Genomic DNA, 25,501 nt, shown 5'->3' with positions numbered 1-25,501 from the left:
CAGCTTGGAAAGGAGTCGGGGAGGCCTTGCCCTAGCCAAGCCAACCGGCCTTGGCTCAGTTGGAAGAGCAAGTGCAGAGTGACAGATGATGCTCTCCAAGTGTCATCCATGTACTGGGACCATGGTCTCCAGAACGGGGATGCTGGTAAAGCCACGTCTCACATCCTGCAAGCTCTCAGCTGAATCCATGTTTTCAAGTTGCCTGGGCAGCTTTACATACGAGAAACAGGTATATTGTAAATGCAGGCAAGCGCAGTGTTTCTGGAATGCTTGAGTCAAACCATTTGTCTTTACCATTTTCTGTCACTTGACTTTCTGGGAATTCTGAGATGCACAGTAAGAATTATAAATCATGGGGGAAAAAACCCCCACCTCTGTAGTAAGGAGGCATTTATTTGTGCAGCTCACATGCTGATACATCTCAGTGTGACCCAGGCCGATGACCCTGAAGTCATCTCAGACTTGACCTCTTTCCTGAGCTCCAGACTCATTCTGCAAAGCACCCACCAGAACAGATCTGCATCAAGATGACACAGCCCCCTCCTCCATCTCTTTCACTGCAGCCCGCCTGTTCCCCCAGCACAGCATCCTCCCAGCCCCTTGAACTGGACAATCTGGAATAACCTCACCACTTCCACAGGTCAGCCCAGGGCCCATAGCTTCCCCACGCCTGGCCTGTCTCCGCCCCCTCCCTTCATTCCTGGGACACTGGGCAGACCACCTCCACCCTCCTGGGGCCAGCCCTCTTCACATGACTGCTCTGCCCCTCCTGGCACCTCCCACGCCTAGTCCCCAATCCTGCTGCCAGGCTGAGGTTTTGAAAATGCAAATTTGATCACTCAGCTTAAAACCTGTCTGGGGTCCTCCTTGCCCAAAAGCAAAAGAATTCCAATAGATTGGAGATTATTAGGTACTCCTCTTCACATGAATTATCTCATTTGCTCCCTTGAAAATCCCTCTAGGATACATACCACTGTTATTTCCCATCTCAGAGCCACAGGCGAGGCCCAAAGGTTAAGGAGCTGGCTCACACAGCACAGCCTGAGTCCAGGACTGGGGTCCACCAGGCCCAGCTGGAGCTCATGCCAAAACCTGTTGGGTCTTTCCTTTCCAGTCTCGTCTCTCAGTTCTCCACCTGTCCACTCTCACCAAACGCTGCAGCTTCATGGATGGGTGTACAGTGTCAGCCCCCAGGCCTGGCCCAGGAGGCTCGCGCAGCCTGGAATCCCTGCCCCACCCTAGATGGCCCGATGACAGCCTTTTCATAGCACAAGGCGGGCATCTCTGTGAAGTCCTGCTTGATTTTCAGGCCTGCCTTGCCCCTCTGCCAACATCAACGGTCTGCATATTGTACTGGCTGTTTTACTACTCCTGGTCTTTGTCTAAAAAAGGAGGCTCATGATGCTTTAATAAGAAGAGTTTAATGACGCATTTGCTATGTGCCAGATGTGCTAAATCTTCTATGTGTGCACGTGATCTCAGACACTGCTTCCATTGACCCCAAAAACTAGGTATCATCATCCTAACTTGAAAGATGAGAAAATTAAGGCTCAGAGAAGTAGAAGTTGAACCAGAGTCACCGGGTTCAACCCTAGTAAGTGGCACAGAAGCACGTTGGCTTCAGGGCACCGCAGGAAATGTAGTCCAGGATGTCGTAAACTATCAGTTCATCTTGCTAGAGGTGACGAACCACTAACTTGAAAAGCATCTTAGAAGAAAAAGAACATATAACCTCAATCCACTTACTGGCTGAGTAATAACCTCAAGGAGTAAAACTCCGCTCTTAAAGCCTCCTTGGGGGATTACCTTCAATAAAAATGAGCCTTAAAATATTTCACATAAAATGAAAAAGCTACAGCTATTTTTTGTGCATCTGTCATTAGTGCCTTCAAAGACCATGTCCTCCAAGGTTGGATGGCGAAAGAAAGAAAGCAGCTGGCCAGATGGGATGCCAAGCCTCACCCGTGGCTTTCACAGTGGAGACCCAGCTGACTGGACCCTCGAGTTGATGTTCTTACCATGGGTGCCGAGCTGCCTGCTCGCATGTGTATCTTTTATTCGGATCTTTCTCCATCAGGTTCCGAATGAAGTCTTTTGCTGTTCAAAAAGAAGGTGCAAGGAGAGGAATCAGTGTGTGGCCTGAGGTATGACAGTAAGATACCAGTGGGTCTTGGGGAGTATCAAGGGCACCATGACAAATATGAGACCAGCCTTCCACAGCCACTAGGGAGCTGGGACAAAAGGCAGCAGGGAAAAGAGAAGCTGAGATCTGAGGTTCTGAGTGGTGACACAGTGAATGAGGAGGCAGCTGAGCCTGGCCTAGGACCTGCCTTCCTGGCTCTGAGTCCCTTCCTGCTGGCAGGCAGCTAGTGGCACCTGTGGTCCAGGGGAGAGACGAACAATCCTTGTCACCAGGTGCCTCTCACTCAGCCCACCGCTGCCTCAGGGAACTGTTTCATTGATGTCTTCTCCATGTTAAGACATCACTGATTCAACAAAATTGCCCAAGCACCCACTAGGCTCCCCAGGGCTTGGGCCAGCGCTGCGGACACACAGCCCGCCAGAAGCGCCCCCTGCAGCCCCCATGGATGATGACAAACAGCGAGCAGGAAATCATGATGCAGGAGGTGTGCCCTGGTTGGGAGGAGGAACTGCTTGGAGGCCCAGCAGTGGGTGGGAGCCAGAGCAGGACACTGAGCGCGTGGGGGAGGGGGAGGGGCTGGGGTCCCAGGACTGGGGGATGACACGTGCCGGGGGGGGGGGGGGAATGTCACCTCGTGGGCCCAGCAGCTCGCTGCCCACAGGACTGGACTTCTGGGGGACAGCTGAGCCCTTCCCAGGTCAGAAGTAAACTAGTCCCCATGCGGCTCTTTCCTGAAAGCCTTGGAGAACCACAATCCCATCCCAGGTTTTAGAAGACTGAGGAAGAAAGTAGGGCATTTCCAGCTAGGAGGAAACAATGCAAATAATAAAATGTGATATTTGAATGTGGTTCATTATTTCATTTGATCCTTATACCACCTGCCAGAGTGGGGGGAAGAAGTAGTGTCACCATCCTCATCTGTTAGGAAGGAAGGTGAGGTGAGAGACATTTGATCTGCTCTTGTGGGCCTTGGGTTTGATTTTTCTCCCTGAGGGGGGACATGGTGAACTTCCCTTCGAATGTTTCCTGTGGCTGAGTAGCTGAGATGTGGGCTCTGGCTTGAAGGCATGGGTTCAAACCCCAGCTCTGTCACTTACTACCTGTGTGGCTTCAGTCAGGTTATTTCACCTTCTGGGGTCTCAGTTTCCTTATCTGTGAAATGGGGCTAAGAGGATTCCACACCTGACAGGTTGTCCTGTCCTGAGGACTGGGTGAGCTAGCACACATTTGGAGCTTATGGTTCTTAGCACACAGTAAGCGCTCAACAAACACGAGCTAACACTGTCTCCTGGAGATTACGAGTTTGAGTAAACTCCGGAAGGTGGTGCGGGACAGGGAGGCCTGGCGTGCTGCGGTCCATGGGATTGCAGAGTCGGACACGACTGAGCAAGTAAACAACAACAACACTGCCTGACTCCAGAGCACCCAGGCAGGGTACGGCCGAGCGGAGGGGTGAGTCCCCGCCCCCAGCCTGGCTGGGGCACACGGCCCAAGCCTCTCCTCACATCACAAGTCAGTTCAACGTGTGTAGCTCAGGACCATTCTGAGCCCCCAGGGCCTGTTGCAGATGCAGGTGGTCAGGGTGTGGGGGTCCCCAAGCCATGAGACCTACCCGAGTCGGAGATGTCATCCCAATAGGGGGAGTCGAACTCATATTCTGCCTTGAGGATCTGCTCAAAAAGCTTGGAGTCGTTTTCATCATAGAAAGGAGGGTAGCCACAGAGCCTGGAAGACAAGAAGGCGTGCGGATCTGAATCAGCTGTGGGACGAGCACCATGTGCTGGCTCGATGTGCCGCCCGGAGGAAGAGCGGTTTTCCCTCGAGTGCAGAGACCTGCACTGCGTGTGCTGCAGACACAAGCTCAGCCAAGAATCCAAACCTTCTGTGGGTTCAAGTGGCACGGAAGTAAGACTGATTTCACAGGCAGCAAAAAGGGTTAGCCCAGGTAGTGACAGAGGTTGAACATGTACACCGAGTTCATCTTAAATGTTACTGATCTTACTCCCCGTGGTATCATCCCCAGTAGAAGACAGGTTAAGGAAACAAACAGAATGTATGTTTGGTGTACTCTATAGAGAGCTTCCCTGGTGACTCAGAAGTAAAGAATCTGCCATCAATGCAGGAGATACAGGTTCGATTCCTGGGTTGGAAATGTCCCTTGGAGGAGGTTATGGCAACCCACTCCAGTATTCTTGCCTGGAAATGTCATGGACAGAAGAGCCTGGCGGGCTACGGTCCACGGGACGGCGAAAGAGTCGGACACAACTTAGAGACTAAAATGACAACAAATACATTTTAGAACCCTTCCAGGTTCACTTTATTTCATCAGAGCAAAATAGGGAAATTTTACAAACCTGAGTAACCAAGTTGCCATATGTGGTCCCAAAATGTACAGCTTCATCCTACCACACCCAACCTGGGTATCTGAAAGGTTACAGTTTCTCCCATTAACATAAAATAAGCAGAAGTTGACATAAGTTATAATACCATGACCTTTTTCCCAATGAACCCTTAAAATTGAATTTTCAAAGATAATCTAGGTCCAGTGGTTAGGACTTGGAGCTTTCACTGCAGTGGGCCTTGGTTCCAATCCTGATTGGGGAACTAAGATCCCACAAGTTGTGAGGGGCAAGCAGTCCAAAAAAAAAAAAAAATCATAGGATATTGGTGGAGAAGACTTCTAATTCTGGAGGTACTGACAGTCACAATAGGGAATTTTTATTAAATACCCCTAATGTAACTCGTGCCATGAAACTGTGGGTTCTCCCTCCCAGGTCTGCTACCAGCTCTGATATGACCTTCACCACTAATAGGCCAGTGATACATTTTCTGGACCAAGATGTCCTCATCTAAACACAAAGAGGCCAGACTGGAAAATTCCTAACATTCTTGCTGGCTTTAAGATGCTGTGGCTCTGTGCCTCCTTCTCCCAATTTGTTTGGCTGGCTGTGCGTGCGTGCATTCTAAGTTGCTTCAGTCACGTTAGACTTTTTGCAGTCATGTTAGACTCTTTGCGACCCCATGGAATATAGCCTGCCAGGCTCCCCTGTCCATGGGATTCTCCAGGCAAGAATACTAGAGTAGATTGCCATGGCCTCCTCCAGAAGATCTTCCTGACCCAGGGATTGAACCCTTGTCTCCAGCATCTCCTGCATTGGCAGGTGGGTTCTTTACTGCTAGAGCCACCTGTGAAGCCCTTGACTGGCTGACAGACCAAGGGAAAGATCTGGTCTGTGCTTGAGGCCTGGGGCAGTGGGGTGGGGTGGGGTGGTGGAGGAGGGACGGGGCAGACAGGGGCAGGCCCTGGCTGGGACTGGACATCAGAAAGGGATGAGATTTAGGCTGTGACTGTGATGGGCAAGGCTGGATTCCAGAAGGCCTGGCAAAGAGCTGGATGGCACAGAACTTGGTTCTGGGCCTAAGACAACCCCAGGGAGGCAGCAGCCACCGTGAGAGAGTCCTGCCCCCAGACGAGCCCGGAGTCTTCCCACGCAGCCCAGTGTTGTTCAAAGCACAGCTACGGCCCAGAGACCAGTTTAATGAAAGCAAGGGAACAGGCATCAACAGGCTCTAGGCCTTTGAGGGATTGAGGCTGTCGGCAAGTAAGAAATTTAATAAAGGTCCAAAGCACAGCGTTCAGTACATTTTTTCAGCCGTTCCTGCCCTCTGCACAGCCTCGCTGCCTCTGCTGTATAGGGGAAGGGCTGATGACACTTTTAAACGCTGTGAGACATTCTGTGGGCCGCTAAGATTCAAAACCATCTCTCCCTACAGGGTTGGTTTAGGGGCTAAGAGCCTGGAAAATTTCATTTTTAAAGATTTGCTGCTTTTGGTGAAATGAGTGAGAGCCAGTGCTTCTGAAACCACGAAGCCCATATTTCACTGCCCAGGAAAGCCTGGGGCTGAGAGACGGACGCAGAAATGCTTCCCATAACGAGGATTTAGGGTAAATGAAATGTGCATATTAGGAAAAGCAGACAGAGCGAAATGTTAGTTCGTCCTGGAAAACAAACGAAATTGTAGATATGTGAGGTTTCTGTTTGTTAACAACAGAGTGTGTTTTATTTTACAGTTCGGCTTTCAAGGGGAAAAAATCTTTAAGAAAATTTCAGGAAAGATTTCTTCTTCATGTGCCAATTTTCTTAAACTAATCCGATTTCTTCTGGTTTCAGCTCTTTTTGGGGAGGGGAAGGTATAGAATACTGTTTGTGTTTCGGTACTGAGGATGGAGGGCTTCTCTGATAGCTCAGTTGGTAAAGAATCCCCCTGCAATGCAGGAGACCTCAGTTTGATTCCTGGGTCAGGAAGATCTGATGGAGAAGGATAGGCTACCCACTCCACAATTCTTGGGCTTCCCTGGTGGCTCAGCTGGTAAAGAATCTGCTTGCAATGTGGGAGATCTGGGTTCAGTCCCTGGGTTAGGAAGATTCCCTGGAGAAGGAAACGTTACCCACTCCAGTATTCTGGCCTGGAGAACTCCAAGGACTAAATAGCCCATGGGGTTGCAAAGAGTCGGACACAACTGAGCGACTTTCACTTTCACTGAGAATGGAAAGAAAGGAAACGGATGGAGCTTGGGGACTAAGTTAAAATTAATAAAGAAGGTTTAAAAACAGGGACTGAAACAGAACGAAAGGGCAAGGAGAGGTTGTAAAATCTTCCTCAGACCTAGAAATTTCACAGGGTTCCTAGGCGAGGCCATTTCATGAGTGGTTTGTGTGGCAGGTTCAATTAGCAGAAATGACAATTCTGAGATGTTTCTATCTCCATAAACAGGATGCTGACTTCCACAGTCCTGAGCCTGCCCATTTGCAGGTTTCGTTTTCATCTCTGTGTTCACATTTTACATATCAAACCAGTTAAATAATCTACAAATTGACATCACCGTAGGTTCTCAAAGATGATAATGCCATTCCCAATTGTTCTAGGCCAAGAAGTCCGTGGCTCAGAATAACGTCTAAACTTGCCCACGACAGATGGTCCCCCCAGTGCCAGCAAGCAGGTTCCACCAGCTCCTCCCTCACGTCCATTCCAGCCTCGGAGGGCCATGCAGGGAGCGTGCTTACCCCTCCCATCTTCCCTCTGCGACTCCGTCTATCGTCTCATCTCCTCTGGAACACTTACAGAGACGTACACTGGGTTCTAGTGTAGCCTCAGCCAAACACTTACTTGGGGTCAAAAGTCCCACCAAGCGCTTTGCTCTATTGTCTCACTTAAACCTCACCCCCCCAGGAGGTGACACCCTGCCTGGACCTGCAGAGCCACCCTCCCGTCCGCCCCGTCCCCAGGAGGCTGGCCTGTATGGAGGCTTGCTGAGGGCTGAATTCTCTGACATCTGCTGGGGGTCAGCCAGCGGGGACCCCAGGGGAGATGAGGGAGGAAGGAGGAGGGCAGGGCAGGGTGATGCCCTGGCCCCTTCCCTCTGAGACTGAGGCTGGTTACACCCCTGAGCCCAGGGCAGGGCTGCCCCCAGGAAGGCGGCTCTACCAGACTCTCCCTTGGGCAGGGTAACTGCTTCCTCCCTCCCTGATCACTGAGGGTCTGAGGGCAATTATGGCTCAGTTGCTGGCAGTCTCAAGGTCATGGTGCTATTCCTTGTGGTCCCTTCACACCAGAGCCCTGTATACAGTCCCTCGTACAATTCTCATTTTAAAGGCAGAGAAACCAACTTGCAGCGAAGTCGGGACACGAGCCCTGTCTGATTCTGAGTCTAAGTATGTGTTCTTAACTGTCTTGCTTGTTCACCAAAGGGAGGGAGGCTTGAGAACTGAACCTTAGGTTTCAGTCTTGACTCTGAATTCTCTCTGCAGGCCCTTTCCTTTGCCCACTGGCCCCTTCAAGTGCAAATAGAGCCTGGCCACTGGACCTGACTTCCCCATTTCCCAGATGCTGCGTCTCGCTGCTAAGATGCTTAGGGTTGGTTTGCAGTCCACAGAGCACTTTTTGTTTCTGGACCAAAGTGAAGGTCTACACTCTACCTGGGGGGCCCTCCTCTGGCCCTTTCCACCAACTGGCCAGCTAGGGTGTCACTAGGAAGACCCAGCCCTCTGCTGCCGGGCAGTGTGGGTGCCCTGCTCTGCGTCCCCATGGCAGCGCAGAGAGCTCCGTGGTGACCCTTCCTACACGGCACGCTGCCCTGACCTGCCCACACCCTCCTCAAGGCAGGACCATGTCTCACATTTTACTTTCTTCTTGGATTTTCAGTGCCCAGCTCAGGATCTACTGATGGCAGCTTCTGGGTCAATGTTTGGATGAACAAACATGCTCTTGAAAAGGGGGTTTCACTGTTGGCTGCTGAGCCCTTTGGCTGGGCTCTGAAAGAGAGACAAGGATGAAGGAAGGATGCAGGCGCACCCACCGCTGCACAGCCCAAGGCACCGTCAGAATCCTCGCTCACCCCGACTCCTCCCTCCTGTACACGGAAGGTGGTAAAACAATAAAGTTCGGTACCACTGACAGACATTCCAGAAGAACCCAGTGAGCAAGGCCGGGTGTTGGGAGCAACCTGGCCTCTGTTTATAGAGAGAATGTATTGGGTTACCTAAAATGCTACTATCGTTGTGTGGACAAGTGTCATGAAGGAGGAAGTTTTCCATGAAGAGGGCTGTTAACATAAATGAAAGTGAAAATCACCCATGGCCAACCATGGCTGGTCCAGCAAGGCACAGTTATTCTTGGAAAATGAAACGGTGTGATAGTGTTAGAGCTTCCGCTGAGTGGTCCCGAGACTTGACGGCAATAATTGTGCTACATTAAGGGATGTTCCACCTCCGCCTTTGCCCTTGGACAATATCAGTGTCCCTACAAAAATGGATGCCTGCTGAAAAGACTTCCAGATAACCATCAGTTGTTACCTCTTTCCCCTTTTATGTAACTTTACTGTCATAATTCACTGCAGCCTTCTAACTTCTTGCATATTTCTTAGACCTGATTTAAGGTTCTGCTTTTCCTTATTGACTTTTGGTTTGAGAGACAGACACAGAGAAGACAGGAAGGAGCTGGTATCAGAAGTAGTGACAGGCAATGAGTTATTACACTTATACCTGTTAGGATGGTTATTATCAACAAAATGATAAAATTTAACAAATGTTAGGATGTGGAGAAAATGGAACCCTTGTGCACTGTTGGTGAGCATGCAAAATGGTGCAGCCACTATGGAAAATGATATGGATGTTTTTCAAAATATTTAGAATGGAACCACCACATGATCCAGGAATCCTTCTTCTGGATATATTCCCAAAGGAGACAACATCAGTGCCAAGAAGAGATGTATGTGCTCCTGTGTTCACTGCAGCATGACCAAGATGTGAAAACAATCTGTGTTCACTGATGGATAAACGGATAAAGGTGGCTCAGCGGTAAAGAATCCACCTGCCAAGTGGGAGACATGGATTTGATCCCGGGGTCAGGAAGATCCCCTGGAGAAGGAAACGGCAACCCACTCCAGTATTCTTGCCTGGAAAATTCCAAGGACAGAGGAGCCTGACAGGCTACAGTTCATGGGGTCGAAAAAGAATCAGACAGGGCTTAGTGACTTAGCACAGAGAACAGAGGAGCCATGTGGCAACTGACTTTGGAGCTGTGTGGACGGTGGGTTTGAGGCAGGAAGACACATGAGCCGCTGTGAGCAGATATGGGAAGGGCCGGAGGGCATGGGCAGTGGTGGCGGTTGGGGGAATGGATTCCAAAAGGAGTCCGGAGGGAAAAACAGGAAGATGAGGTGATTAGCTATGGAGAGAGGGAAGGCCAGGATGCCTCTCAGGTCTCCAGCGTGGACCACGGGGGCTGCCGACAACCATGGTGGAGAACACGGAGGGGAAGGGACCAGGGACAGCCCGAGACGACAACCACAGCACCTGGCAAGTCCAACCTCTCTTTTCAATGCACACAGCTCTCCTCGAGGAAGCAGCTCTGGGCAGCTGTGTCCTTACAGTTAGGAGATCAACACCTAACGTCCTACACCGACCTGCCTTCTAGAAAGACAGGTGGCCCCTCAGTGGGAGACATGGATGAAGAAATGTGAACCTGAGTCTTTGCTGAACCAAACCCCAATAAGGTCACATCCGGTAGCCCTGGTTCAGCGCTTGGCTCCCCTGCACTGCTGCAGGGGGTGCAGAGGATAGAAAAGGTGCCATCCATACCCTGGAGCTCAGGGCTGGGCAGAAGTTCCGGCCTGCCTTTCTTGCCCAGTGTGGCTGGGAAAGCAAGTAACACATACAAGCAATCTTCTGAGCGCCTGAAATGTGCCTCCTGGGCTTCCCTGGTAGCTCAGCTGGTAAAGAACCCACCTGCAATGAGGGAGACCTGGGTCGATCCCTGGGTTGGGAAGACCCCCTGGAGGAGGGCATGGCAACCCACTCCAGTATTCTTGCCTGGAGAATCCCCATGGACAGAAGAGCCTGGAGGGCTACAGTCCATGAGGTCACAAAGAATCAGACACAACTGAGTGACTAACACACACAAGTGCCCAAACATACTGCAAATATTTTACATAAAAAGCCTCTGAGTGCAGCAGTCCACACTGACAACTGAGTCATCATCTGGAAACAGCAACCTGGAACGTGCCCTTTAGTCTAACTGGAGGAAGAGTGTGAACATGAAGATATGGGTGACTTTGTAAGTCCTGTCCCCTGAGGGCTGACTTTGCTTTCAGAGGCATTTCATGGTGCAGCTTCCGCAGCCTGAGATTCAGAGAGATAAAAGATACAGATTCAAATTCTGGCTCCAACAAGGCCTGGCAGAGTGACTTTGGGAAAATTATGTATTGTCTTCCAGTCTCAAGCTCTTTTGTAAAATGACAAAAATAAGACCCACATTATAAGAGATATTATAACATATATCACATACATTGTATAATAATCTATATTACATATAATACACAGATAGATGAACGGATGGATACAGGTAAAAGATATAACATAGGAAAGCGCCCGTCACATCGCAATCATTAAATGCCAGCTCCCCACTCTTACCTCCCCTTGTTTGTCTCTTTTGTATCCCACCAACTCCATCTAACTTTTCTGCTTCCCTCTGCTGAAATATTTTTCAGTGAGACCCCGTTCACCATCAGGAAGACCCAAGGGAGTGGGAGAGAGGAACAGATGAGTCCGAAGGGACTCAGTCCAGTGTTCTACCCTCTAAACGTGGAAACAGAGCAACATAATAAAAAATTTTGTACCAAGTCTCAGAATCATTCATGACTGACCATACATCCTGACCTCAGCTTCTACACTGCTCTGGAAGGGAAGGAGAGAGAAGCTACCTCTAGTCATGATGTTACATGATGGATGCACATACAGGATGTCCTGGAGACTCGCTTTTCAACCTTGATCTTTGAGGATCGGTATTTCCAAGCATTTTACCAAGGAGTCATCAGTTCTAGGAAACTGATCAAGCTTCCCTGAGAATACTTACTCAAAGGCAAATTAGCGAAGAAAGTATTTTTATGCAATTGATGCTTTCAAACTGTGGTGCTCGAGCAGACTCTTGAGAGCTCCTTGGACAGTAAGGAGATCAAACCAGTCAAGTCTACAGGAAATCAATCTTGAATATTCACTGGAAGGACGGATGGTGAAGCTCCAATACTTTGGCCACCCGATTCGAACAGCCAACTCTTTAGAAAAGCCCCTGAAGCTGGTAAAGATTGAAGGCAGAAGGAGAAGGGAACGATAGACAAGATGGCTGGATGGCATCACTGACTCTATGGACATGAGTTTGAGCAAATGCCAGCGGATGGTGAAAGACAGGGAAGCATGGTGTGCTGCAGTCCATGGAGTCACAAAGAGTTTGACATCATTTATCGACTGAACAACAACAGTGCAACTGGGCGAAACAACAGACTTCTATGTACACTGCAAGCCAGAGAAACGGAGTAGGGCCAGCCCAGGCCCAGTGGTCTCTGAAAAACACTTGAAAACGCAAGCAAACCTGGGCATTCCTCCTCTGGACAGTAGTCTGTTGGATGTGTGACAACCACTGGGCAGCCACCAGTTGGCCCTTCGTCTTGGCTGTCTGTGAGATTAAACAAGTGTTTACTGGATGAATGTCTGGAACACATACTGAGGAATCTGAGTTCTATTCCTCTTACTCTGGTTAATAGGACAGATTTTTTAAAATAATAAAATAAAGCAAAGCTTTTTAAGCTGTCAAATCTCTGGTGCTTAGTTGCAAGGCTCAGTCAGCAAAATAGATTTCAGCACATTATTCGGATTTGTAGACCAGAATGACCAGTAAGACCTGAATGTTTACAAAGATGTAATGCAATTACTTCAGCAACTAGAGATTTGCTTATGTGCACGCCAGAGCTTCCTCCTTGCAAAGCTGACACGGACAAGGGAAGGTTCGCGGATAAGAACCACGTGCAGGCTGACTTCGGCAACGCGGCCACGGTGAGATGCAATGGCCAAACGTACTGTTACCCATGAGATTTGGTTAATACTTTGAAAGCTGAGAAGGTGGAAGCCAATCTGGGAAAGCTCTAGAGGAGGGGAAAAAAGGGACACTAGAGGGGAGATGGGACACACATCCCTTAGAAAATTTATATATAACTGGAGCTGAAGTCCAGGAGTTCGGCAGGAGGGGAAGAAGGACATATTCTTCCCCAAGAGTGAGAAATTGGCAGCATACTCCGTTTGGAGTAAAATAGTTACCAAAATAATAATAATAATAATAACAAAATAAAACTTGTCCACAGTAAAGGGTTGGGCTGGACAAGACATTGTCCAAAGCTGTGCTATGATCCAGGGACCTGCTTCCAAATGTGTAACTTTTGGATTCTTGCATTAGCCAAAAGGACAGCATCCCCAGGAAGTCTAGAGGGCGAGCACAGAGGGGAAACACATCTGAGGGAGGTTCAGACAAACCCACTTTCAACTCAGCCTCTGCTGATAGTGGATTGGAGGTGGGGAAGGGGCCGGTCAGAGGAGGGTAAGTGAGGGGAGCTTCCAACAGCCAGGAATGTTGTGTTAGGAGAAACACAGCGAAACTTTCAGCAGCTAGAATTAGTTCTCACGAGTGATGAATTTGCACCAAGGAGTGCAGACATCCAGTCTGGAGGTGATTAACATGAGTGCTAACTGATGATTCTGAGCCCCGGGCAGATTGCCAACTCCACTTGTGCATCTTGTGGGGTTTTTGCTCCCTGCCTCCCTCCTCCATCCCCGCATCTTCCTCCTATCTCAAGTTCTGCTTGGTAAGCAGTCACGAATCTGTGCAGACCAACAGCCGCACTTGGGAAATGTCTTGTACCTCCATCCTGCTGGCCTTCGCTTTTGACTGCACTTTTTGCTTGTCCCCTGGCCTCCAACAGCCCTCTCACAAGGCACTTTAAAAAAAATGTTTACTTTTTGACCTTGCCACATGGCATGCGGGATCTGTTCTCAGACCAGGGATGGAACCCATGCCCTCTGCACTGGAAGTGTGAAGTCTTAGCCCCTGAACCTCCAGAGAAGTTCCCACAGGCACTCCTGAGGATGACTAGAAACTGCTTCCACCCTCAGAGGTGCACCCTCGGACGTGCACTGTGAGACCACGGCAAGCCTGTTGGAAGCCACGGTGTGGTCTTGTGTGCAGCCCCGGCGCGCCTGTACCTGAATCATGGGCTCCTGGTCCCTCCTTCTGAACCACCTCCATGATTGCTTCTAGACTTGCTGGCGTGAACTGGTACCTCTCCTCTTCCCACCTCCATCTCTTCTCTTCCTGGTCACAAACCCAGCTCAGACCAAGAAGTCTGAACTCACAGCTCATTATTACAGCTCCTGGCAAGCTGGCCACTTTCCTCTCTGTGCGCCTTTTGGACTTCTAACCATCCCTGTACCACCTGCCTCCAGCGGCCGTCCATGCTGGCGTGCTCCATTCCAGAGGGTAAACCTTTCAAAACATGACAGAAGCCTCGCTTGATTCTTTCATTCACTTGGTGTGGTGCTAGACAAACGAAACATCCTGATATTCAGAGATTTTAGTTTCCCCATCGCTAAGTAATTTTACTTTCCCCATCGCTAAGTATTGGTGATACATAAGTTCAAAGCTGGATCAACTCTTGCAAGTTATATTTTAAAAATTACATCTCAAATTGAATGAGACATCTTGTATTAAACACAGTAAGCACACCATATCCTTAGATAACTGGGTCTTGGAGGATTAACCATTGCTCTCCCCTGCCTGACAACCTGGTGGATACCTGAAGACAGTCCTTCCAAGTCCAGGTCACTGTACACCACTGTCGGGAGCCTTCCTCAAGGCTTGGGCAGGGTCCACAGCTCTCCCTGGGAGTTCCCCACCCCCAACCCCGCCTCCACCAGCTCCTGCCGCCCACCTTTGGGACAGGCAGCAAGATCAGATTGTAAGTTATCTGTTTACTGCCTGTTGCCTCTGGCAGACAGGAAGCGCCTGTGTGGCCAGGGCAGTAAAGAATCCATTTCAGCAGCCATGCCATAGTACCCGACACGTATTAGTTTCAATAAATGTTAGTTAAGTAAGCAAATGTCAGTCCCCTGCCTTCCATCCTCCAGGCTAAATATCCCGAAGCATTTAGATGCTACTTAAATGACAGTCTCCAGGATATGATGCTTACATGAAGCAAGCAAGTAGAGGAAGTGAAATACTTTTCCATCTGTCCTGAAGCCACACTGTTCAGTGTGGAAAAGGAGAAATTCCCTTCCTGCTTCTCCTGCTGGGCGTCCTCTCTACCTTGTTGTTTAGTCGCTAAGTTGTGTCCAACTCTTTGTGACCCCACGGATTGCAGCCTGTCAGGCTCCTCTGTCCATGGGATTTCCCAGGCAAGATACTGGGGTGGGCTGCCATTTCCTTTTCCAGGGAATCTTTCTGACCCAGGGATCGAACCCGCATCTCCTGCATTGCAGGCAGATTCTTTACTGCTGAGCCACTGGGGAAGCCCCCCTCTCTACCTGGGCCTTTGCAGAGACAAAGGCACAGATGGGGTGAACTTCACCTTCCCCAAAGTCACTGGCAGGAAGTTGCTCCCACCACCATGGAAAATGTAGCATTGCTTGACCTCAGTGGTACTGTTTGTAAAATTTCCTCCATCACCCTGTGCATATGTCTGCACCCACCTCTTGAAACCAGAGAGTATTTTATGCTTGGTTCTTTCCTAAGGGTTAGAGGTGAACCAGCAGACCACTAATAGTCCTTCTCCCAAAGCAGCGGAGACAGGGTCATGAGCCCGTGAATGAAGCTGAAAAATGGTCAAGCAGGACTTGTAAACAAATGGCACTTACGCACCAACAAGGTCCACTCAGCATAGACTAGGGGGGTGGCGAGGATTGGGCACCTTTCTGAGAATCCTCAAAACGCAGCCACACTGAAATGCACTTGGCATTTTACTGAGTGCCATTTCACTGAAGTAAAATCAGTGAGCCCGGAAATTATAACTAACATCAGTGCCTGTTGAAACAAAAATAGTAAGGCTAGAACAACAAAAGAGTGCAGGGTGGTGGCTGGTCTTTAAGGTGGAGGGAGGAGCAGCCAGTGTAAGAACCGTCTGCACGCGGCCACTCTCACCAGAGATGCAGCAACAGCAGTCCCCCCTTGCCAGAAATCACCTTTGGGAGACAAAGGTGACCAGGAGCCCATGAAGGGCTTTACGAAAATACCAAAGGCCATCCAAGTCCACCCAACTCCTCAGCTCTGATCCCTGTTCACTAAGGAAACTCCCTGTTGGAGTCTGCTTTCTCCTGGAACTTGCTAGTCTGATGACATGCATATCCCATTACTTTGCAGGGCATGCATCTCATTATGATTTAATAAATGGACATTTCAGTTGTGTTTTTGTTGTGTTTTGTTTTAATCTCTTTGGAGTCTGGCTAGTATGAATCAATTCCCTGGGATCATCTGAGCAAGATGAGCAACAGATCTAGTTTCATTTCTAAATGTCTAAAGCCAAGGTTAAAACTATAGACCCATGGTGGCCTGGATGTGGCAATGTGTTCCACTCTGCGAAGTTCATGAAAATATGATGAGTGCTGCCTGCTGACAATGCCAGTTCATTATTCCTATCAGGGTTAAATGAGAATAGGAACCACTATAATACCCCAGGCTTGGATGTTTCACCGGGGCTCAGTAATCACATCGTGTTCTCTCCTGCTGAAGTGTGGGTTTGTGCTGTCTCTCTGGGACACATGGGTCCATAAAGGGGCAGCTCTCAGTAGTGGAAAGAATGATGAGTTCCTTGGTAAGGAGCATCCTTTGTCTCAGAAAATGGACCTGGTGTGCCAGTTAAACATTCTTAGTTCCATTCTTACAAAGCTAATGATGCTGTGTACCTTGGTCAATTTATTTCTGTGACTTAGTTTAAAAAACTGAACAATGTAAGAAGCCAGTCAAAAAGGAAGGGTATGAGCATGAGTATTCACCTGGGATTTCCTCTAGGCAGAGAGGTCAGAGGTCACAGTATGGGTAAGCGCCCTCACCACCCACAGCAAATCTGGCAAATCCATCCCTAACCATCCTTTAGCATGGACTGGTTTCCTTTAGCATTGACTGGTTTGATCTCCTTGCTATCCAAGGGATTCTCAAAAGTCTTCTCGAGCACCACAATTTTTAAGCACCAATTCTATGGAAAAATCCTAGCTTTGAGTATATGGACCTTTGTCAGCAAAGTGGTGTCTCTGCTTTTTCATACACTGTCTAGGTTTCTCATAGCTTTCCTTCCAAAGAACAAGTGTCTTTTAATTTCATGGCTGCAGTCACTGTCTTCAGTGATTTTGGAGCCCCAAAAAAGAAAATCTGTCACTTCTTCCACTTTTTCCCCTTTTACTTGCCACAAAGTGATGGGATAGGTGCCATGATCTTAGTTTTTTGAATTCTGAATTTCAGGCCAGCTTTTTCACTCTCCTCTTTCACCCTCATCAAGAGCTCTTTAGTTACTCTATGCTTTCTACCATTAGAGTGGTATCATCTGCCTATCTGAGGTTGTTGATATTTCTCCCAGCAATCTTGATTGCAGCTTGTGATTCACCCAGCCCAGCATTTCTCATGATGTACTCTGCATATAAGTTAAACAAGCAGGGTGACAATATATAGCCTTGACGTACTCCTTTCCCAATTTGGAACCAGTCCATTGTTCCATGTCTGGTTCTAACTGTTGCTTTTTGACCTGCATACAGGTTTATCAGGAGACAGATAAGGTAGTCTGGAATTCCTATCTCTAAGAATTTTCCGGTTTGTTGTGATTCACACAAAGGCTTTAGCATCTCAATGAAACAGATGTTTTTCTGGAATTCTCTTGCTTTTTCTATGATCCAACAGATGTTGGCAATTTATCTCTAAACCCAGATGTACATCTAGAAGTTCTTAGTTCACATACTGCTGAAGCCCAGACTGAAGGATTTTGAGCTTGTGAAATGAGCACGACTGTATGGTAGTTTGAGCATTCTTTGGCATTGCTTTCTTTGGGATTGGAATGAAAACTGAACTTTTCTAGTCTTGTGACCACTGCTGAGTTTTCCAAATTTGCTGGCACACCGAGAATAGCACTTTAACAGCATCATCTTTTAGGATTTGAAATAGCTCAGCTGGAATTCCATCACCTCCACTAGCTTTGATTGTAGTAATCCTTCCTAAGGCCCACTTGACCTCACACTCCAGGATGTCCAGCTCTAGATGAGTGACCACACCATTGTGGTTATCCGGGTCATTAAGACCATTTTGTTTTTTAATAGTTCTTCTGTATATTCTTGCCACCTCTTCTTAATCTCTGCTGCTTCTGTTAGGTAGGTCCTTATTGTTTCTGTCCTTTATCATGCCCATCCTTACATAAATGTTCCCTTGGTAACTCCAATTTTCTTGAAGAGATCTCCAGTCTTTCCCATTCTATTGTTTTCTTCTATTTCTTTGTATTGTTCATTTAAGGCCTTCTCTCCTTGCTATACTCTGGAATCTGCATTCAGTTGCGTATCTTTCCCTTTCTCCCTTGCCTTTCACTTCTCTTCTCTCCTCAGCTATTTGTAAAGCTCCTCAGATAACCACTTTGCCTTCTTGCATCTCTTTTTCTCATTGGATTGGACACCAACAAATTCATCATGGTGTCCAGCCTACTCCATCTTCAATCCTTCCCAGAAGCTTAGGCTACTCGGGCAAAGATTTTTCCCCCCCCAAGTCCTGATCCCCAAACGAAGATTCCTGGCAGGGAAAGGACCTATCAAAAGGGTCTTTAAAAAATGAGTCTCCTTGTTAGGAAAAAAAATATTTATTTTGCCAAATAATGGATAACATAATTGACTGTGGAGATCCAAAAGAGAACCGCTTTATTAAGGATCTGCACCGGCAAAATGAAGAATGTTTGAATGGTATGTGGAGAGGAGAAAATGGGGTGTCTGTCATAGCCACTGTTACTACAAGCTGATATTTCAGGGCGACAGTTTCATCAAGGAGCAATAATGCTGCTGCACCCCCCCAAATGGCAGAGGCTGACCTCTCCCACGACAGGTGACACGAACGATCAAAGGTTCTGCACGGATTCCCCCGGGGAGCAACGGCTTCTGTGTGTGCTGCCTGTCGGTCATGACCCGCTCAGCAGCCTTCCTCATCAGTCTTCAGATCAAGGATGGGATAGGAAGACCAGGCACGGTGGATCCATGAGGAGTAGCCAGAACGTGAGGTCCACGAGTTCTAACTTCTGACACTAGTTCAGCCCAGAGCCAACCTTCTAATGGAGAATACCAACCCAGTCAGAGCCTTTCACAGGATATTTTCTGGTCCTCAAACATGCCTCAGGTACCCCGGTTCCTGTGTCTGCATCCCTCCCCTGGTTGGGATGCTGTCCTCTGGCTTCTTTGCTTACGTTAGTCTTTTCCAAACTTCTAGATACCCTTGGGATGATGGTCCCTCCTTCCTGAATACCCTATCCTCCTCAATGGTGGCTTTATCCTAGGAACTATGAGAGCTGGACACCAGACTTGAGTGTCACTCAGTCTACTTAGGAAACTGCTTGTCTCACCATATACTCTGATGAGAGGCATCTTGTCTTTGTCATCTTGATTATTTTCAGCACCTCACACAGTGCCTGGAATAGAGAATGTACTCAAGAAATGCCAGTTGTTGACACTGATAATGATGAATTTGAGACCAGTGGCTCTCCAGGCAGAGCCCTATTATGTAGTAATTTATATCTAGGATCTGGCCTTTCACTCATAATGATCTGAGTATTATGGAAGGTATAACTGAGATGTCCAAAGTCCATTTGTTCTCTGCTTGAGACTCTCTGAGCTCTGGAAGGTACCAAGGAAGATAAAAACCCAGGCTACCATTTTGAAGTCTGACACAATCGTGAAATCAACCTGAGACCAATCCTTGAACCAAAGCTAATGGTGACCAGGCAACCATCAGGCTTCAGTTTATCGAGTTTATACTTAATATAAAAAGAAATATAGTATTTCTTTGCTTAATGCTCTATGGGAATCCAGCCAAATATTATATTGTATACTGCACTGATAAGGAGTGGGGTGTACTAATTCTACTGCTCAGCTCATACCCAATAAACATGTCAGTATCTCTATCCCAGATTTCTGAACTCCACATGTGCTTACCATAGTCAGTGGGTGCCTCAAAGATGACTCATGTTCAACATGACCAAAATGAAATTCCTAATTTCGCCGACTCCCTCAATTGTTTCTACATCACTCTCCTAGCATCTGCCCCAAAGTTGGGTTTATCCTTGAAGCATCTCTAGCCTTCATCCTTCACATCCACAGTATATCTACCATTTCACCTCCATCCCTGCCCCCATGGCAGAAGCAATCATCACCACTCATCCAACCTAAGCCTCTGAACCGTCTTTGCTCTCCACTCCTGCCATGTCTAATCCCTTGTTTGAAGAGTAGCCAAAATAATATTCGAATGAAAATCATTGCAGTATACAATATAATATCTGGCTGGCTTCACGTAGAGTGCAGAGTGAAAATCAGATCAGGTCACACCTCTAGTCAGCTGTTCTTTGACTTCGCACTACAACTTGGGTTAAAATCTAAGTTTTTGGGACGTCCCTGCTGGCCCAGTGGTTAAGACTCTGTGCTTCCACTGCAGAAGGCACAAGTTTGACTCCTGGTTGGGGAATTAAGATACCACATGCCACGTAGTGGGGCCAAAAAAAAGGAAAAAAAAAGTCAGTTTTCTTTCAGGTCTCCCCTTCCTCTGGCTCTTGCTTATATCCTGTCTTGATTCTCTAACCATGTTGGCCTTCTGATATTTTCCTATCTATGTGCCATGGCAGACACAGTGCGTTACCTACTGCAAATCCATTTCTTGCCTTCTTCCTCACTAGCAGAACTCTGATTTCACTCAAGGATACACTGCACTGTTATACAAAGGTTTGATATCGTTATTCTAAAGTGTGTGCCACGCCTGACCTAAAATGTCCATGTTTCAAGGGGATTCTGCTTTAATATTTTCACTAAGCTGAGGTCAACCAAACCATTTACTGTGGACTAAATTGTGTAACCCAAAGCTATATGTTGAAACCCTATCCCTCAATGTGATGGTATTTGGAGATAGTGCCTTTGAGAGATAATTACATTTAGATGAGGTCATGAAGGTGGGGCCCTCCTGATGGGATGAGTGCCCTTAGAAGGAGAGATACCAGAGAGCTATCCCTCCCTCTCGGCAAGAGGGGGAGGACACAGCAAGATGGTAGCCATCTGCACACCAGGCCAGGAAGAGGGTTCTCACCAAGAACCAAGCCAGCTGGCACCTTGACCTTGGACTTCCAGCCTCCAGAACTGTGAGAAATAAATGCCAGCTGGTTATGTCACCCAGTCTGTGGTATTCTGTTAAAGCAGTGTGAGCTAAGGCACCACGGCCTGGTTTTAAACTGCTTATCCCAATAAAGCAGTACGCACCTCCTCTTAGGTATTCTGATATACAGTACCCCAGTGCCAAGACTTCAGGGAAACAATTACATACAGACGCTAATGCAGACCAGAGCAGTGGCTCAAGATTCAGAACAGATGCAATGAAACAAATAAGCAGAAGGCCAGATAAAGGACCAGTTTTTCACCGAGACCCATGGAAGATTTCTTTAGATGATACCTGCTCTGGTGCTTTGTGGAAGAGGACTGGCTTATCGCTCATTTCTCTAAGTCTTTCACAGTCAAGCTGGTCAAGGATAAGAGCTTTAGTTGAGGGTTTAGGGAGCCGGGGAGATAACACAAGGCTCATGGCCAGTGTCTGCTCACCCAGGACCCTCCAATACAGTAAGCAAAATTGTATGGGTGTGAGTTTATAGGGAAGAGGATCCACAGCTTTCATTAGATTCTCAAAAGGGTCTGGAACCCACCTCCCTCCACAAAAAGGATCACACTACTGCAGAAGGTGGCCAACGTGCCTCAGGATTGAAAGCATTCTCTAGGTGCAATGTGTTAGCTTTGTATAATAGCTCAGATGAGTCTGGCCTTACTTAAATTCCGTAAGTGGGAGCCCTACACCCAAGTACATCATAATGGATAAAATCCTCCTGTGACAAGGCCAAGAATCTACAAGAGCTGTCAGCTAAATCCTCATTAAATTGAAAAAGTTGCCAGTTGAAAGGATGCTGTAGAAAGACTATTTGCTTCCCAGACAATGAGACAAAACCAATACAGGGGGGTTGTTTCCAGTCTTTCTCCCGTCACAGTCTCTCGTAGCCTCTTGGGTGTGGTGGACTTTGTCAGTGAGAGAACACTCCCGTCCATGAGGATGTTAAGGAGAAGAAATTCATCTGCTATCAGTTAGAGACTCACTGACCTAAACCTACCCTTAAAGTATGTTCTATTGTAAGTGTTTGAAACTATCACTACAAAAAGAAATTGTAACTTAAAAATAACTTTACAGTGAACTTAAGCAAATCAACACATAACTATAAAAAGGAGGAGAAGGGGATGACAGTGGATGAGATGGTTGTATGGCATCACTGACTCAATGGACAAGGGTTTGGGTAAACTCCGGAAGTTGGTGATGGACAGGGAGGCCTGGCGTGCTGCGGTTCCTGGGGTCACAAAGAGTCAGACACGACTGAGCGACTGAACTGAACTGAAAATAAGTGCAACAGGCCTATGACCATGGCGTTTCCTGGGTTGTAGAGATAAGGCACCTGAGAAGAAATGAGGAATTCCAAGGCTAAAATTTGGTTTTCATCAAATTTTTCTTACTGTGATTTCTTTTTTTAATATATGATATTTATTCGGTCTTAGTTGCAGCACGTGGCCTCTGCTGTAGCACACAGGCTCTCTAGTTTTGGCTGCAGGTTTAGTTGTTCCGTGGCATGTGGGATCTTAGTTCCATGACCAAGGATTGAAACTGTGTCTCCTGCATTGCAGGGCAGATTCTTAACCACTGGACCACCAGGGAAGTCCCTTTTACTGTGATTTCTGTTGGATTTGCCCTAATATTTTCATATTGGTTTGTATCCTCAAGCCAAGGTGGTGCATGAGAAGATGCTCAACATCACGAGCTGTAAGGGAAATGCAAATCAAGCCCACAGTGAGATACTACTTCACCTTTCCACCTGTTAGGAAGGCTATTATCAAAAAATGGAAAAAAAGTGATTGCGAGGATGTAGAGAAATGGGACACCTGTGCATCCCTGCTGGGAATGTAAAATGTTGGTGTTGCTTTAGAAAACAGTGTGACAACTCCTCCAGTAGTTAAACACAGAATTACCTTGTGACTCAGCAATCTCACTTCTGAGGATACACTCAAAAGCATCGAGAGCAGGACTTAAACAGGTATTTGCACACCCGCCTTCATAACAGCATTACTCACAATAGCAAAAAGGTGGAAACAACCCAAGTGTCCATCAATGGATGAATGGATAAAACAAAAATGTAGTATATACGCATAATGGAATATAATTCAGCCTCAAAAAAGAATGAAGTTCTGACACATACTACAACATGGATAAACCCGGAGGACATTATGCTAAGTAAAAAAAAAAAGTAGACAAAAAACGACAAACATTTTATGATCCCCCTTCCATTAGATACCTAGAGAAGCCACATTCATAGAAGCAGAAAGCAGAGTGGTGTTGCCAGGGGCTGGGGGAAATGAACAGGAGTTAATATTTAGTGGGTTTCTGTTTGGGAAGATGAAAAGGTTCTGGAGATGGATAGTGGTTATGGTGGTGCCATACTGGGAATGTCCTTGATGCCACTGAATTGTACTCTTCAGTTCAGTTGCTCAGTCATGTACGACTCTTTGCGACCCCATGAACCGCAGCACGCCAGGCCTCCCTGTCCATCACCAACTCCCGGAGTCCACCCAAACTCATGTCCACTGAGTTGGTGATGTCATCCAACCATCTCATCCACTGTCGTCCCCTTCTCCTCCAGCCCTCAATCTTTCCCAGCATCAGGGTCTTTTCAAATGAGTCAGCTGTTTGCATCAGGTGGCCAAAGTATTGGAGCTTCAACTTCAATATCAGTCCTTCCAATGAAGATCCAGGACTGATCTCCTTTAGGATGAACTGGCTGGATCTCCTTGCAGTCCAAGGGACTCTCAACAGTCTTCTCCAACACCACAGTTCAAAAGCATCAATTCCTCGGGGCTCAGCTTTCTTTACAGCCCAACTCTCACACTCAGAAATGGTTAAAATGGTAAATTTTGTATACAAAATAAAATGTATATTTTGTTACAACTCCTTAAAAAAAAAAAAAAGCCAAGGTGGCAAGTCACACTTACAAGATGTAGGCGATCACCCCGATGGACCAGCAGTCAACGGCTTTGCTGTAGGGCTTCTGGGCGAGGACTTCAGGAGCTGTGAAACAACAAAGCAGAGACACAGCCTGACAATTTAAATGACGAGGACATAAGGCGCTCTGGGGGTTCCTTTTTGCTTTTTTGGTTTGCTACTTGGGCTGAACTTTCGATGATTCTAGAAACTGAGAAGAAACACGCAATCTGATGTATTTGTTGACTTTTACAACTGGACAAAAGGGGAGCGTTCACATATGTGTATAACTGGAGGTTGCAAATCAATCAACACATACTGTACAGGAGATATTGTATGTCAGTGCTGTTCTAAAGCATTATAGCTCAGACTAGACAGAGAGGAGGGAATACCCAGTCTGGGGCCCAGCGTGTGACTTCACCTCAAATCAATTCAAGGAAGCATTTCTGGCCCCTGTGTAGGGTCTTTCTACGTGCTGTGGGGACAGGCAGGTGAAGCCCCCTCCTCCTGCCTTCATGGAGCTTGTAGTCAAAGATTAGACTTAAAACAAGTCTCCAGGGTCCTGCCTCAAGTCTGCTCCTAGTTCCTTCTCTAAGGTTTTGGATGGGTTATCTACCACTTCTGCCATTTTATTTTCTCATCTGTGCTACTTAATGTCACTTCCTGGTTCTAACCCACTATTCATCAAGATTCGCCCGTCCAGGGCATTGCTTTATTGTGTATTATTTCCTGTTCCTGGCCTGTGGCTACTGCCCAACGTTGAACAACCCACCAGGTGTCTGGCACTTAGCACAGTCTGCCATATGTATTTGTGCAAAGAGTAAACAAATAAAGAAAAGGAAGCAAACCTTCTTCACAAGTAAAACCTCCTTTTTATGCAAACAGATGTGACTGAAGTGTCTAGGATATACTCTGCAGAAAATTTAAGAAGGTAGAGAAATAGAAATAGCTCCAGGTTACACAGTACTTGTCACAGGCTTAGCTGTGTTCTGTGGGCTGGGGATGCATTAACCCCTCACAACTGTGTTGGTGGGGAAGAGCTTAGTTACCATTATCATGCTTCCCAAGTTACAGGTAGGGGTGCATGGCGACTCAAGAGAGCAGGGCAGTTTTCCATAGCATCCAGGTACCAAGAGGATTCTATACCGACTTAAAAGTTAGTATTTAGTCGCTCAGTCATGGCCGACTCTTTGCGACCCCATGGACTGTAGCCCACAGGCCCCTCTGCCCATTAAAGTCTCCAGGCAAGAATACTGGAGTGGGCTGCCATACTTGGTTTCACCTGAATGAAGTGCCTTGGTCTCATCCTGGTTGTTTGTAAATGTTCTCTACTGTCCTTGCAATGACTCTGCACCTCAACAGTAAGGAAAATGAGCCTCGGACATGTGCCTTTTCTTTTTTATTTTAATTAATTAATTAATCTTTGGCTGTGCTAGGCCTTCATTGCTGCTCAGGCCTTTCTCTAGTTGCAGGGAGTGGGGGCTTCTCTCTAGTTATGGTGCAAGGGCTCCTCATTGCGGTGGCTTCTCTTGGTATGAAGCACGGGCTCCAGAGTGTGTGGGCTTCAATTAGTTGTGGCATGTGGGCTCAGTAGTGGTGGCTCATGGGCTTAGCTGCTCTGTGGCATGTGGGATCCTCCTGGACCAGGAATCAAACCCGTGTCTCCTGCACTGGCAGGCAGATTCTTGAGCACTGAGTCACCAG

The 25,501-nt window shown here is 47.4% G+C and overlaps 1 protein-coding gene across 2 annotated transcripts in view; it reads right to left on the bottom strand.

Moving 5' to 3' along the window:
• The window catches only part of CAMK1D (calcium/calmodulin dependent protein kinase ID), a 381,871-nt gene that overhangs the window by 7,148 nt on the left and 349,222 nt on the right, over positions 1-25,501 (bottom strand). For both annotated transcript variants that reach the window (XM_065920998.1, XM_065920997.1), the window contains exons 6-8: positions 23,809-23,884; positions 3,756-3,868; positions 2,019-2,097 (exon numbers count right to left, since the gene is read on the bottom strand). In XM_065920998.1, the coding sequence (XP_065777070.1) occupies positions 2,019-2,097; positions 3,756-3,868; positions 23,809-23,884 (268 nt within the window). The remainder of the gene's footprint in view (positions 1-2,018; positions 2,098-3,755; positions 3,869-23,808; positions 23,885-25,501) is intronic.

The sequence above is a fragment of the Muntiacus reevesi genome, chromosome 2 (genome assembly GCF_963930625.1).
Source record: "Muntiacus reevesi chromosome 2, mMunRee1.1, whole genome shotgun sequence".
NCBI lineage: Eukaryota > Metazoa > Chordata > Mammalia > Artiodactyla > Cervidae > Muntiacus > Muntiacus reevesi.
The sequence above is the reverse complement of the archived record's forward strand: the minus strand, read 5'-3'. Positions and strand labels throughout refer to the sequence as shown.